Raw genomic sequence first — 14,734 nt, forward strand, 5'->3', positions numbered from 1 at the left:
GAAACGTTGATCTGTAATTACTTGACCGCTGTCGACCAACCCCTCACCGGAAATTGACCACGACCTGGGCCCAGAATTCATTGACATCAGACAGCTAACTACGGGCCCGCGTCAGTCGCTCTATCTCAGGGACTCCAGTTGCGTCTCTACACTTTTTACATCCAAGCATCCCGTTCTGGATATATGTCGAGTCAATGCTCCCCTCCGTAGAGTGAGTGCTCGCTCGAGCCGTACCAAAGTTATCCCGCTAAGCGCACGGTGCACAAACCGCATCAATAACATCAATAGACTCAATTCCGGAGCCCGGCAGGTCACCTTCCTCCATCGATAGAGATATTGGAGGGCATCGATGAAGGGATCGTCCGGGACTGTGGGTTTTCCGCTGGGCCCACCAGAGTGGTTTCTCTAACAACAAAGGGCCTGGTGCGAGACCAACAACGGCATGGATATCAGACGAAAGATAGGAATAGGAAAATGAGTTGTCGTTCGGTCATTCGAAAAACAACTCAGTGTAGCACATACCGTCTTAGCTCCCTCTCCTTGTTATTCCTTTCCTCCACTGCTTTCCCATACATATAGCCATCAAGATACACATCGCCCACAAATCGGTACTCGCCGCGGCCACCCTCCGGTCGCAGAATGACGGGCGTAGAGCACCCTAAAGGTACGACGATCACATCTCCTGGCGTCATTGACCCGGAACCCATACCCATCCTACCATCCTCGGTGATGCAAAAGCAGCGACCCATCATCTTGGAGCCGAAGTGTTCCTGGAGAAAACCTCGCCGGTCCTCTGGCTTTATACCCACGTCGACATCGGCATACGACCGAAGCTTCCGATCGATTGGCAGCTCCGGCAGCCGATCCCGCATCAACGACGCAAAGACATGGTAAGAGGCCGCAAGCCAGCCATCGTCGCTACCCCTCTGTCCCGAGCCCCACCTTGCCGGCACTTGATCGAGGCATAGCGTCCGGCAGAAGAGGCCCTGGGCGCGCCGACTGAACTTGGTTTCCGCCCAGCCCGGGGCCGCCAGGCTCTCTTCGCGGAGATGCCCAAGCAGCAGTGCCCTCCAATGCAGAAAGGCCATCAGGTAGTCGCCCAGCGTGCATGCCGTGCCGACCGACATGCCAGTCACAATGATGCGGCCAACTTCGAGGGCGGCCATATCAAGATTGGCGCGTCGGCGTCCTACGAATCGGGCGTCGGCTCTGGACGCGCCCGCGGCATAGAAGCGACCCGCCAGTCCCACGGCAGCCGTGAGGGGGCTGTGCGACCAGTCCGGCACCCAGCTGGGAAGGCCAAAGGAGCTGGTATGCACCGGGAAGTGGATAGACTCGCAGATGACGTCTAGGCGGTGGGTGGTGTGGAGCAGGTAGTCGACGACGTTGGTGTAGACTTCCTTGACAGGCAAGTTGTAGTCCACGGGAAACTCATCCCGTATCGCGGGGGGTAGCACGCCAAGGAGGCCAAAGACTTTGTCGCGGGGCTCCGTGCTGAGCTTTCGTCGGCAGGCGCGCATCACCTCGAGCAACGAGGCGTCGCCGAGGCCGGTGATGGACGCAATGTTAGGGAGACTCGCAGGGCCCTGGTATGTCAGGACTTGTGAGAAGCCAAAGTGAGTTGCCACGGTGCTGCGGTCCGACTGCGGCACGTGGGATGGGAAGAAGTGGCTGATATGCGCCTTATTGTTCACGAAGGCATCGGATGCTCGCTTGTAGACGCTCCATGGCAGCGCGCTGGAGCCGCAGTAGACCGTTATGTCCTTCGCGTGGAAGACTTCCTGGACAACCCATAGTCTTCGCCAGTACTCCCGTTCGAAGAGGGCGACGACGGTTCCGAGGGTCCTGCGAGATAGCTTACGAGTCAAGAACGATAGTAGCGCCTGTGGGTTGTCGGCCTCTTCCGCCACTCGCTTCAGGATGTCCGTCGCCAGATCACTGTCGTCTGCTTCCGGGCCCAGCCAGATGGCAACCGTGTCGGCATTTGAATAGATGTCGGTCATGCAGTGAACTTGTTCCGTGCGCTCTGCTCCGTTCTGCTGATCGATGCACAGGGCGTCTATCCACACCATGAGGGGCCGTGACGCATGTCTCAAGGCACCCAACGCCCCATGCAGGCTCAAGGCGACCGGAATTTCAATGTTCTCAAGACTTAACATCGCCGTGTCACCCGGGTCGCCCCAGGCGTAAGACACGGCGGTGTAGGGGGGTGGATTACGAAGCGAGACATGATGGACCTTGCACTTGATAGTGCTCATCCGCGCCGGGAGGAGCTCCACCAGTCTGAACTCGCCCTCTCGAAGTTCAGCATAGCGGTAGACTTTTTTGCCGAGCGTGCCGGTCGAAGAAGAACGTGACAGGGGCGGTTCAGATGCCAAGCCCACTGATTGGGTTGGCTGAGACTGCGAGTCTTCCGGGCGAATGGTGACTGGGTCATCATCGAGGCCCAGCAGCTCGCCGCCTGCCAAGGTGGCCCTTCTGCTTTTGTGATATGCCCCCTCGGACGGCTGGAGTGGTTTGACGTCGTCAACGGGATGTGGATGGCCTTCTTCACCTGGTGGGCAGAGGTATATCAAGGGAAAGCCGGAGGATCTCGGTCGTTCATGCTCCTGCCTCGGCGGTGGAGGGTGTGCCGAAAACCGAGATGGAAGAGGTCGGGCGAACTCTGCGGCATTGGGATCCCACGAACCCGAGATGCGGTACGGGAGAGGTGGAGGCGACGCTACCTGGCGAGAGGACTTGCTCCGCGTCCTTGAGGGCGGTGATGTGGATCTCCTCCGAAGAGGGTGCTGGGGGCCTTGCTCGGCACCATCATCGGACTCCTGGGGCTGTCTTCTCGGCGGAGGGGAGGGATATTGTCGCCGGGCACTCGCTCCGTCTGGACGATCCCCGGGCCGTCTTCTCGGTGGAGGGGAGGGAGCTTGTCGCTGGTAACTCGCTTCGCGGGGCTCCCGGTGCTGTCTTCTCGGCGGAGGAGAGGGAGCTTGTCTGTTGCGACTCGGACGCTTTTGAGTCGGAAATCGATCATGATACAGGGGCTCGTCCCACGTGGGGCTCTTTCTCCCGGGAATGGCGTCGTTGTCCGAATGATAATTCCGGGCTATGTAGCGCACCGGGGGCTGCCCTGCAGACCACGCATCAGCGCCAAGGAAATAGCCGTCGTTTCCCTTGAGGTTTGCCATCGCCAGAAGAAAGCGGTCTCGGCCGTCTCCTCATTTGCAGTGGTACAAAGGCGGGGGCGGTTCGATTGCAGAGGAATGAAGGAAGGGAGGGGCGGGGCCATCTCACTCAGCTCAATTTGGATTGGTCAAGTAATCTGACGTTGCTGCCTGAACGAGCCAACTTCAGTCGATAACAATTTACTCGGAGACGCCGTCGTTGTTCGGACATGAGGAAGACTTAAAATATTGGAGGTAATGTTTCAATCCCATCGACGGGAGCCAATGACCTCCGCCAGACATATTTGAGGCCAGCAGCTGGGCCTACCTTTCTAACCATTTCCGCTCATTCTCTGAGCACCTTTTTATGAAATCACCACCTGGCGTGTCGAACTGAAAGCGATATGGCGGTGCCGTTTGGCTTCTCTGTTGGCGATTTCCTTGCTGTTGGAAAACTCATTCGACAGGTCGCCGTCGAGCTTCGAGAGGTAAGGACCGTCTTTTTGACTAATTACGTTCATTCCTGCCCAAACTAGCACTGTCAGATCTCAAGCCGAGCTGTCTGTTGCTTTGGGCTGAGCTAATCTAATTGAAACTCTCCTGCAGAATAGCGGAGCAGCTCTTGAATACCAGGGTCTCCTGATCGAGCTCGAGGCTCTGCAGAGAGCATTACACCAGCTCCAGATTATCAAACCCGCGAAAAATGAACTCCTCCAACCCACGTCCATCCGCGCAACCGCCTTCGCCTGCCGGAGACCCCTCCAGGTCTTTTGGGGAAAGATATCCAAGTTTGAAGCACGCCCTGGAACATTCAACGTCGCGAACAATCGGTGGCAAGGCATCGGCCGCAAGATGCAGTTTCGACTGATGTTGAAGGACGTATCAAGCAGCTGAGGTCGGGTATAGCAAGCCATGTTGCGACCATCAATCTCCTTCTCATGACTCAGGCTGTCGACTCGATATCGATATCCATAGCCGAGGACGATCGAGATCGACTTGCCTCGGGCCTTGAGACCAAGATAATGCGGAACCGACAACTCCTTGAAAGTCTGGATCAGTGTTCTGGCAGCCAATCGGCAGTCCTTAATGAGCTGGGTGATAGGGCGGATGAGACTATCCAGCAGCTTCACGATCAAAAAGCTTCGATACAGGAAATCCAGGAGAGCTCAAGTCGCACTCTAGGACAAACCACTTCCATCCTCGCCACCGTCATTGAGATATTAGCTCTCGCCTCGCCAGGGATGATGCATCTCCGCGAGATCACCAAGCAACTTCTCGCCGTCATCCAACTCTGTAGTACATTCACCGCAGAGATGCGAGCGTCTATGGCCAAGATCATAGAGCTCTTTTCGAATCTCCAGGCTACCCTTCAGCGTATCAATCACAATCTTCCCGCACGACTGCATCTTCCGACCGTGCAGTTTACGACCGCACTCGGAGAAACACTAGCACTACCGTACCAGCTATGTCAGCAGTGGACAACTTTCCGAGAGCTTCTGGCCGTGATATACCTAGATAAACCCGGGAAGGCTCGCGTTGATATGGGCAAGTACTTGATCATGAATGTCCGCGGAGGGAGATTGCTAACGGAGGGTTCGTAGCAGCACGCCGTACAGCAAGACGACCATTTATCCATGTCCATGGTTCTGGATTTACAAACGAAAGGCGATGAGACATGTCCGTTATCGACGTGCCAATCTTCCCTGGTAAGCGTAAAAGTTCAGAAAAGAGGCCGAATATGCGATAACTGCGGGAGATGGTCAGCGCTGGCGCCTCAGAACGCGTCAAAGCGAGCATCTACGTCCAGCCACGCATCAGACAACATCAGAACGTACACCATAGAAACATCACATGATTGGACACAACGGAAACTGCACCAGACAGAAGACGGGGAAGACATCGAGCTTTATCGGTAGGTGCATGTGCAGTACCTACCTGCTGATGACGATGAGTGGATGCGGCCTAGAGATACTGCGTTAGTTTATGAGTATCTCAAGATCTACAGAATGGCAGGCGGTGACCCCGACAAGTTCCTCAGGATTGCGAAGGAGCTCAACATCGAGGACAAGCTTGAGTATTGGCTTAAACTGGCCTTTTGGTCCGTGAAAGACGGGAGGGTTAAGGGGTGCTGCTAGGACTGGTTGGAAGGATTGAATACCCGGCGCCTGTGTTGGGTATTTACTTGAGGACCTCACGACATATCGTAGCCTCCGTCACTTTGCACCCACTGCACTGGGGTATCCTTTGACTACCTACGATCTTGTGATCCACCAACACCTCGATCCTCCCATTCCCAATCTAGTCGAGCCATCAGGACCCCTCCTGAGACTTGGACCACCCTAGATCGTCATAACCATTCAAACCAATAACGCGTCCTCGTTCCCCCGCATACTTAGTTTTACTAATTCTATCCATACATCTCCGTCCAAGCAGCATCCGTACACGTTGGTAAGTCCGCGGCCAGGCGATCTCATTTTACACTACTAGGTATCCTTATGGTGCTCGCAAGCTTGCATGGTCGTATCTTCAGTAACAGACGTTTTCCTCCTTTGGCAACCCCGAGCCATAATACTAAACCATAATGATCTATAATCTATGCCACACTATCTAGTCATCATTGATCTTAGTAAAAGAAGTGTCTATAATGATAAGTTATTTGTTCGAGAAAATTGGACAACTCGACCTGGGCGCAACAGGTTCAGAGATACTGGGAAAGTTCTCCAGCAATACTTTCGGAATCAGAATATAATATAGTTACATGATTTATCGACGTTTTGAAATTGCAAGCTTTTTTCTCTCCTGTAGCTGGAATGAAGGGAAGCGCGGCTAGGTAGTGGTAGAGGTCCCAAAACTGGGTCCTCGTAACTCCACCGCCATTGTAGACCCGTGGCAACTGTAGCCGAGGCAGCCCAGAACTGTGACCCCCTCGCTCAGTCTGGCTCAGTCTGGCTCAGGCCAAGGCGGCAACTGCTCAGTTCCGAAGAAGGAAAGGGAAATCTGTAGCATCGATTTTAGGGTGGTGAAATCACTGTTACATCATGGGCTCTGAGCGCAGATCGGCGCTGATAACGTGGCGACATGATCAATTAATGAAGGGTGTAAGTCAACGTACCCACCTGCCGGACACTTAGCCGGACAGTCTCTTCATTATACTCGGCCTCGATTTAGGCTTGATAGACTTAGTCAACTATAGTAAACTTAGTATCCAGGTTAATCTCAACCCTCTTTCTTTTAATAGGCCAAGTATTCTTCATCTAGGCTTTTAGAGCCTCGTTTTTATATTATAACTTAGCTAAATTAAAGTCTTTATTATAGAATACTTTTTTTAACCTTATAGAGTAGATACTAATAACCAAGCTGTTATCTCCCTGATGTTTTAGTATCCCAGTTTCGTTAAGATTCTATCGGTTCTCGGGAAGAATATTCCAGATAGTAGTGTTACGGGGTTTCCGTCGTGGTCCCGTAACTGGTGACCTCAATGGCGTCAACCCTGACATTGAGGTAGACACTTCATGAACACTGGCATGATCTGTAAACAAAGTATGAGATGATGAGTTGATTGAGTTAACATCCTCCTGGGGACAAATCTACAGGGTCTTTATAGACGTAAATGGTAGCCCCTGGGCTGTCATCCCTGATGGGTTGCGGGCCCAGATACTGTAGGGCAGTGCTGGTCTGCACCACGTACCTTTTAGTCTTTAAGACTAGGTTCCTATATATGAACCGCCGAATCTAAGATCTCCTGGCTGCTGAAGACTTGGTATTGCGACTTAGAATTCGGCTAGCAAATTCCCGTAACTGCGTATAGGCCGAGGGGAGGCCTAGAGCCTCATAGGTTAAGGCCCATTCAGTCAATCGAACCCTCCTACGATATAGATAGGATTTGGTGGGTTTCGAATGCCTCTATCTTGGTTGCCCAGCCTCGAATTCTATTGTGTAAAGTAGAGCGTGGTATTCCAAAGTAGGTCTGGACCTTATATAAAGACCAGCCCTTTTTAACTCAAAGGAATGCTTCCTACATATCCAATTCAGTATAGGCTATTATCAGTAATTGGCAAAGAATTAAGCAAAGTTTGGTATAATTTGGCTTGGAATCGATTGTAAATTGAAGTAGGTAGGTAAAAATCTCGGTATAAGTTGGGGACTGTCTGGTAAGTGGGGTGTCCGGCAGGTAGGTACGTTGACTGGACTAGGAGATTGGTACATCCCTGGGCTCTTGGGCGTCGAAATCCTCGTCAACACCTAAATGAAAAGATAGAAGGTCCCTGATATGCGGATGATGAGAATAACCCCAACCGCTTGAAGCAGGAGCGGTCTAAAACTCGATAGGAAATTGAGAAAAAAGTGTCTGTAACGAGAACGGACCACCTTGCGATGGCTCTCTGTGAGGTTTTGGCGATATTGCCCATAGAGAACTAACTTAATTAGATGAAAAGATAAGAAAACGGGAGGAGGCCTGACGTGCAGCTATCTCAATTGAGGTGTATCAACTGTTAGAACACGGCACGAGTAGGCGATGGATTCTACGTTGCAATCAACTTCACCGCCGATTCTTGCCAATAGTACACCGGCTGTTTGGTGAGGTTCCGCGTCGAATAGGTGGCAAATGTCTGGATTGCAGTCGGACTGACGTACCTTGAGCAGTCAACCCAGCTGTTGATATCTCCTCTTCAGCCTGAATCCTTCAAGTGTTCAGTGGCATCCGCATTTGTTCGCCATTTTTGGAGTTTTGGCCACCCGCTTGTAGTTTGGTTCAGCTGCGAGATAATTACCTTAAGCTAAATCGCTCAGATCCGCCACCCAGCCCGTCCCTTTGGGCTAATCGGCCCGCAGTTTTGGCCCAATGGGTTTTCACGAAAGTTTTTATTTGCTGCACCGCCCCTTTACACGGTGTCCTCGCAGACTCAATAGGAAAAAAAAAGAGCTGCTGACGGTCGGCAATCTGCAACTCTGTCATGGCGAGCCGAAAGCTCCAACAGCGGCTATCTTGGCTTGTGTCAAGGTCGTTGCTACCTTCCATGGGGTTAGAAGCGATCGCCGAGGGTAAAGCCGTTTATGGATACCGAGTTGTATAGCGGGAAGACCGATCGTGATGTTGGCTGTGGCGGGAGAACGGTAAGGTATCTTGGGCAGCCTTTACCTTTGACCCCTTCCTGTGAGGTAGCAAACACCAAAGTCTTGGGTAGATATAAAGATGAGACTTGAAGTCGGTGTCTCTACTTCTCAACTCCTATCCACAACACAGACAAGTTTGAACTCGAAACGGACATCTTCTGCCATCGTCTGCAACTTCTGAAGCGCAATAATGACCATCAGAGCCAACCACAGCCGGTCGAGCCTGGCTCAACTCGGGCAGCTCCCGGCCCTAGACGTGACGACCCTCGAAGGTCTGTCCCCTCAACAGAAACAGTCGATCGTAGCCGCAACCAGCCAGATTTGCCGCAAGCTAATGGACGACTTGGGCGTCAAGTGGAAGCCGCAGCCAGTGGACTCGGCCCTCCGCCGCCGCACCATCGACTGGATCAAGTGCGAGCTCGAGCCCGAGGTCGGTCCGGTGGGGAAGAGGTTCCTCATAAGCGCCGATACCGGGGTCACGTACACGGAGCGGGTGTACGAAGGCGGAGACTTTGAGACCAAGGTGTCCATGGTCAAGTACGTGACCGTGGCTATTTACCTTGACGACATGATCGACAAGAACGCCGCCATGGCCAAGGAGGCGGAATGCTTCCTCGTCAAGATGCTTGAAGGTTGCCCGCCGTCGCCATCGCCGGACTCGAAGTCGCAGGACAGCATCTGGCTCGATCAGTACAGGAAGGTCGCCGTGGGGCTCGCGAGGCACATGTCGGACCCGTTCGTCAGCAACATGCTCCTCCACTCGTGCACCCTCTACATCGAAGGGTGCGCCCTCGAGCACTACATCCAGCGGGACCCAGCAAGGTACTTCTTGATCAGGGATGCCGGCGCGGAGCGCGCCAGAGACGACGCCGAGAAGCTGGTTAGCGACCGCGGCTTCGACATTCCCCTGCCCCTGGATGGGGACCGTGTGGGAACGGCGGTAGACGATGCCAGCGGGGACGGTAGTGATTATCTGGTTCCCCATGGTTGGCCCATCTGGCTGCGCGAGAGGTCCGCCGTGGCCGAGACGTTCGCTATTACGAGCTTTCGCGCTCCGGGAGGCGTCGACGTGCCGGCCTGGTTGTGGGTAACGGCCATCCCGGAGCTGCGCACCATCATCCTCTCCATCAACGACGTGCTGTCGTTCGCCAAGGAGCTGCTCGCCGACGACACCACGTCATCGCTCGCCGTGCTCACCAAGGAGCGCCGCCTCATCGGCATGCCCGGCACGGCGCCCGACGGGGGCTGGTGTCTGCGCGACTCGTTCGACGAAGTCATGCGGAAGATCGTCGTCGCCGGGGCGCGCATCAACCGCCTGTTGCGACCGTCGACGCTCGCAGCCCGCTACGGAACAGGCGGGAGGGTGTATAGTATTGCGGAGTTGGTCTCCATGCTCACGGTGCCCGAAGACGAGAGCGGGGGGGAAGGGGGGCCTGAAGGTCAAGTTGATCGTGATGATATCCTCAAAGCCCTGGCTCTCAAGTTGTGGGAGACACACCAGCGAGGCTACGTGGCCTGGCATTTCCAGACCCCCCGCTATCGCACTTATGAATTGTTTGACTGGGTCAAGGAGATGATGGGACGTGAAAACGCTAGTGCCGAGTGGTTGACTTCTTTGGTTCCCAACCGTCATGAGTAAATAGCGAATATATTTTAGGTCCCTAAATATTGTATGATGATGTATGGTGTTGATGTATTATTGAGTGAGGCCCTCCATGATATGTTGTACGAGTCTATCAATATCAATGCTGGATGATTCTCTGCCTCAAATTTCTTTTCCTGCGGCTCACCCAGAACCGGCCCTTAATCATATCACCTAAATGTGCTAAGATAAGGTAAGTTACCATGCTTATCTAATTACAAAGCACCTATACTCAGAGAGTGGTTACTTCTTAGACAATCTCTCACTTAGAGACTAATTCCCAACGTATTGCACGGTCCCTTGATACAGAAATCTACATGGAATAGCGCATACAACAATAAGGAGAAACTCATGGGACTTAAAATAAGCACCTTTATCTGATATATATTGGAGAGAGGTTATATGATAAGAGGAAGGACAGGATAACACCGGTTAGAAGCTAGATGGTTGCCTAAAAGTATATAAAGTGTTGCGTTGGGAAAGTCCCTACACTTAGTGAAGACATAACGACGAATCGAGACAAAGGCTTTCTTTTATAACGTAGGTCTGTCACTATTTTTGGTTGGTATAGCTGGTACTTGTTCAAAGCCGTTGCGCGAACAAGTGATCAAGAAACATTTAGGACGAATCCCGTTCGAACTTGAAAGCTGAGAGACACTGATCATCCACTATACCCATCGGCGTCCTCCACCAAAAGTCAAGGTACGGAATCAGGGAAAACTTTAACCAAATGCTCGGATCATCCTGACCATACCGCTGGTTTGGGAGGCACGAATGTCGTAATGTTGAATCCGGGGTCATAATAAGCAAAGTACACGTCTGCCACAGCATTAGTTTACCACCGCTGAACTCTCTGCCGAGATTATACATACCTGGCTGTCCGCGCTCGTAAACACCCGGTATCTTAACGAGTGGTCCGGGGTTCCCAATTTCGGTACTGTCGTTGATGATCTCAATGTGTGCGCAATTGACATAAAATTGAGTGTCGATCTTGTTCGGGAAGACGTGTTCGAAGCGCAAGAGGTATTTCCCCGGTGGCGTTGACTTTGGGATAGTAAAATTCCACTAGAAATTCGGGAGCCAGGCAGTTAGTCGACTGACTGGCCAGACCGCTCGTGGGATTCAATCGGTCAAAACTCACACTATCCGCTCGGTACGTTGCCCAGACTACTTTCAGTGGGTCGTACCCAATAGCCAGATCTGGGTGCGAGTAGTCGAGGGACTGCTCAGTCCTCCCGGTCACGACCATGATCTTGAACCAGTCGCCATCCCCAGTGTATGAGTTGAGATCATCCGTCGGGGATTTCGAGAGCCAGGCAGACGCAAACCCTGGATGATACATCCACGGTTTCCGATCACCCTGGTTGGCGTTAGCCATTCTTGCAACGACCACAAAATACGCCAGTCCGTTCATCGAAAGGAGGCAGCACTACCTTTAACATAGGCTCCCCTGCAGCGAAGCCGACGGTATCTCCCGCCCGTATGGTGGCAGTCTTCACTGGTGACCAGGAGACGGAAGCATTACGTCCACATCGTAAATCGGTAGAATAGGGCTCGGTGTTGGGTGCAACTATGGCGAGGTCATCAGACATTCCCTGAGCGGGACTGACTTCACTGGTGTTAATGTTAGCAACACGGACTTGCCCAGGCGAATAGTCGCGATATACCGGATGTACTCCCATGTCTTCGTCCATCTCCCGTCGAAGATGAGACGCCCAAAGAGGTCTAATTAGATGTCAGGAGTTTGAGTGTTACACCAACCGTGCGAGCTAGTACTGGAGCAGAAGCAATGGATAGGTAGGGCTGCGTACAATGTGCGTCTACACCGCTAAATATAGCGAAGCTGAACAGCGAAATGACGGAGTGTCTCATTGTGACAGGTATCTTGGTTGCGGGAGCTTCCTCTGCGGAACGGCGCGTACGAGATTTACCATCGATCTATCATACTGGCTTTATACTTGTCACTGACACCCTCGGACCCATCTCGCACTTTCAGGTAGTAGTAGATGCAACGTTTTCGGTAGTTAAGAACTCTCTGATATTACGCGTATAGCGGCAATACTCCGTGTGTGGTTGCGTTGTATCTATGCAGAGCGGCATCTCGCCGTGTATGGTTGCCTTGTGTCTTAAACTCTCAGCAGCGGAGGACGGATGTTGAAGGATTAAGCTTTTTAGGCTGTTATGGTTGGGGGTAACTTTGGAGCTATGGCACGGTACCTCGTATATTACTGAACATGCTGTGTCACACGCTTGTCCAGGTAACCGTCTCCAGCGGCACAACCTACCTCCGCAATCCCGAATATGGCAGGCCTATGGCTCGCAAACCTTGACTCTATTACATAATAATTTTCACCTCGGCACTAGAGAAGTAACTTGGCTGCCTCGAATAATTATAACTACGATGAGTTGGGTAAAGGTTCAGTAATGAGCAACCAGAGCCCCGAGCCAAGTGCGACACGAGTGTCGGTTACCACAATCCATGATGCGCGGCTCCTTGAACGCGTCCTGACATTAGTTGCCACAGAGATCAAGCAGCGCAATGCTTGGGTCGTGGTCTGACACGGCGTCGGCATCAGCTGCCCACGAGTTGACGTGGATGTGCTCGAACCGAGTCGCCTTGTGCCGCGCCAGCGCCGGGCTGACATACATGTGGTCGAGGGCCTGAGCGTTCATGTCGAAGGCACTATCACATGTTAGGGCCGGCTCCTAATAACTAATACTGGCGGTGTCCACATACTAAGTGTACCTCTCCTCGACGGGAATCCTAGCCGCCTCGTCGATGTCGATCATCTTTGAGATGGCCGAGAAAGTCTTCATGGGTTGCACAAAGGCGAACTCATTGAAGTCGCCCGCAGCGATCACATTCGCCGCCAGGTCCAGGGCTAAGATGCCCGCAATGAACGACTAGCGACTGTTAGCGCTCGGTTTCCAACTCGCAAACCTAGGGAATACCCACTCCTGTAACATTAGCCTGCAACATCCTTCCCTCAACAGCCCCATTGACAGGCGGCCTCATATCTCCATGCAGCGACGTCCCGCCGCCCTTGCTCGACCAATGCACATTAACCGTATAAAAGGGCTTCTTTCCCCCCTCTGCCTTCCACGCAGCAGCGAGCGGCTTCCTGCTGTCCTTCCATGCCTCATGACTCGGCTCAATTCGGCCTGGGTTGAACGACAGCTCCGGCGTGGCACCTTCCTTTCCATGCAGACCCCTTCCCTTGCCTTTTCCCTTGCCCTTTCCCTTGCCGTGCCCTTGACTCCGTGGCGAAACCACCTCTGTCGCATCCTCTGCGGTGCCAGGGTTCTGTTTGTAGAGGCTGATCACGCCAGGCCGGTAGAGATAAGCCACGCGGATATTGCCACCAGGCTGCCCCCCGTCGGCGTTGGAAAGGGGATTGATGTTGGTGAACGCATAAGTTACGTTGCTGAGAGCCTTGATGGCCTCGGTGAGGGTGGAGAGAGTCTTGTCGGCGCTAACAATGCCATCGTCTGCGGCCCCACTGTCGTCTTGGACTTCCTGGATAAAGAGCAGGTCGGGTGTCCTGAGGTAGTCGACAATGTGGGCTGCTACCTTGGGGAGATGGTCGGATGTTGGATTGAGGTTCTCGACGTTGTAGCTGCCGACAGTAATGGCTTTGCACTCTCCACGGCTGCGGAGGGACGAGGCAGAGGCGGCTGCGGATGCAGGGGCGGTCCTCTTGACAGCGGTAAGAGGGAGGATGGTGTAGAATCCGAAGGCTTGTGTCACAACCCCTGTGATGTCTTCGAACTCGTCACCCATTTTGGAATCCGTCGGGTTCTTGGTGCCGTCGAGGGGTGCGCCGATGACAATGGCCTCTGGGTTAGAATCTGCATAGTGTAAGTCCACGCTCGTCAAGGCCCATGCACTGGCTTACCCTTGTCCGACATTGTCAGTCCGCCGTGCTTATTCCTCCCCGTCACAGTCCAGTCTCCGACCACCCAGGTGTCGCCGTACCGGTTCGGCACCTTGATAGCGCGCGGTTTCCGGACAGTTACCAGCTCGCCGTTGAGACTCTCCCAAAAGTCTAGACCATACTTTTCCGGGTTCAGCACGGGGTTCACCCCGGATATGTTGGCCACAGCATTCGGAAGCTTGTAGATGTCTCCGCCATCCAGGCTGCTGTATTGGACCGTCGGAGGCGAGATCGTGTCCTCGCCGATGACGAGGGGCACCACCTTGTTTCCTGATGAGAGCAACTGCACGTTTTTGGGAGAGGTGATCTCGGTCAAGTACATGTAGTTGTCTTCTGACCTGTACTCATCCACCGTCCCGTCCAACGAGATGGTGTCGCCGACGGTCAAATTGGAGCCCACGGTTTTACTGAACACGTAGATGCCCTCGGAAGTGGTCTCGTCGTTGTCGGGAATCGTCGAGCGGATCCAAATGCCGTTTGGGCCCTTGGCGACCAGCAATCCCGTTACGTTGCTCACGGCCTGGCCCGAATACGGCGAGATAAACTTATTGCCGTTGATCTCGGCGATAGTCAAGGCCGCAGCCAGCGACTGCAGGCTGGCGAAGGCCCAGCAGAGAGTGGGAACGGACTTCATCGGTGGTGGCGGCGGGCGAACGGGCCAGAGCTGCAGTGCGCGACGCAGATTTTCCTAGTCATGGCGTCGTTGCGGCGTGAAGATTTGTACCGCAGTGTAAGGTACTCTTTAAGGTAGACTATCCCAGGTTTCTACCCCACGTGGGGTCGAGACACGCACCCCGATCTGCGCCGCAAGGGAGATTTCAGGGGCAGAGAGTCGTGATTGGCCGCGAGCTGAGCACGTTGCCGCGGACGACTTTCCCGAATGG

General features: G+C 53.5%; 6 protein-coding genes across 6 annotated transcripts; 3 read left to right on the forward strand and 3 right to left on the reverse strand.

Annotated features, from left to right (window-relative positions):
- Window positions 1–506: 506 nt before the first annotated feature.
- On the reverse strand, window positions 507–3,028 carry MFIFM68171_05635 (uncharacterized protein; the record flags this gene model as incomplete). The annotated part of the gene is made up of 2 exons (XM_071061055.1): window positions 507–2,478; window positions 2,727–3,028. 2 exons carry the CDS (start codon window positions 3,026–3,028, stop codon window positions 507–509), a joined length of 2,274 nt encoding a protein of 757 aa, XP_070917156.1.
- A 534-nt stretch (window positions 3,029–3,562) lies between these two features.
- MFIFM68171_05636 (uncharacterized protein) lies at window positions 3,563–4,052 on the forward strand (the record flags this gene model as incomplete). Its single annotated transcript, XM_071061056.1, has 2 exons — window positions 3,563–3,646; window positions 3,765–4,052. The coding sequence occupies 2 exons, from the start codon at window positions 3,563–3,565 to the stop codon at window positions 4,050–4,052; spliced, it is 372 nt and encodes a 123-aa protein (XP_070917157.1).
- Window positions 4,053–4,914: 862 nt separating this feature from the next.
- MFIFM68171_05637 (uncharacterized protein) lies at window positions 4,915–5,293 on the forward strand (the record flags this gene model as incomplete). Its single annotated transcript, XM_071061057.1, has 2 exons — window positions 4,915–4,989; window positions 5,075–5,293. 2 exons carry the CDS (start codon window positions 4,915–4,917, stop codon window positions 5,291–5,293), a joined length of 294 nt encoding a protein of 97 aa, XP_070917158.1.
- A 3,170-nt stretch (window positions 5,294–8,463) lies between these two features.
- Window positions 8,464–9,912, forward strand: MFIFM68171_05638 (uncharacterized protein; the record flags this gene model as incomplete). The annotated part of the gene is made up of 1 exon (XM_071061058.1): window positions 8,464–9,912. The coding sequence occupies one exon, from the start codon at window positions 8,464–8,466 to the stop codon at window positions 9,910–9,912; it is 1,449 nt and encodes a 482-aa protein (XP_070917159.1).
- Window positions 9,913–10,654: 742 nt separating this feature from the next.
- Window positions 10,655–11,787, reverse strand: MFIFM68171_05639 (uncharacterized protein; the record flags this gene model as incomplete). The annotated part of the gene is made up of 6 exons (XM_071061059.1): window positions 10,655–10,734; window positions 10,788–10,980; window positions 11,057–11,275; window positions 11,349–11,529; window positions 11,583–11,640; window positions 11,727–11,787. 6 exons carry the CDS (start codon window positions 11,785–11,787, stop codon window positions 10,655–10,657), a joined length of 792 nt encoding a protein of 263 aa, XP_070917160.1.
- A 639-nt stretch (window positions 11,788–12,426) lies between these two features.
- On the reverse strand, window positions 12,427–14,484 carry MFIFM68171_05640 (uncharacterized protein; the record flags this gene model as incomplete). The annotated part of the gene is made up of 4 exons (XM_071061060.1): window positions 12,427–12,598; window positions 12,653–12,819; window positions 12,872–13,764; window positions 13,812–14,484. 4 exons carry the CDS (start codon window positions 14,482–14,484, stop codon window positions 12,427–12,429), a joined length of 1,905 nt encoding a protein of 634 aa, XP_070917161.1.
- Window positions 14,485–14,734: the final 250 nt, after the last annotated feature.

Source organism: Madurella fahalii (genome assembly GCF_045866475.1).
Source record: "Madurella fahalii IFM 68171 DNA, scaffold_3, whole genome shotgun sequence".
NCBI lineage: Eukaryota > Fungi > Ascomycota > Sordariomycetes > Sordariales > Madurella > Madurella fahalii.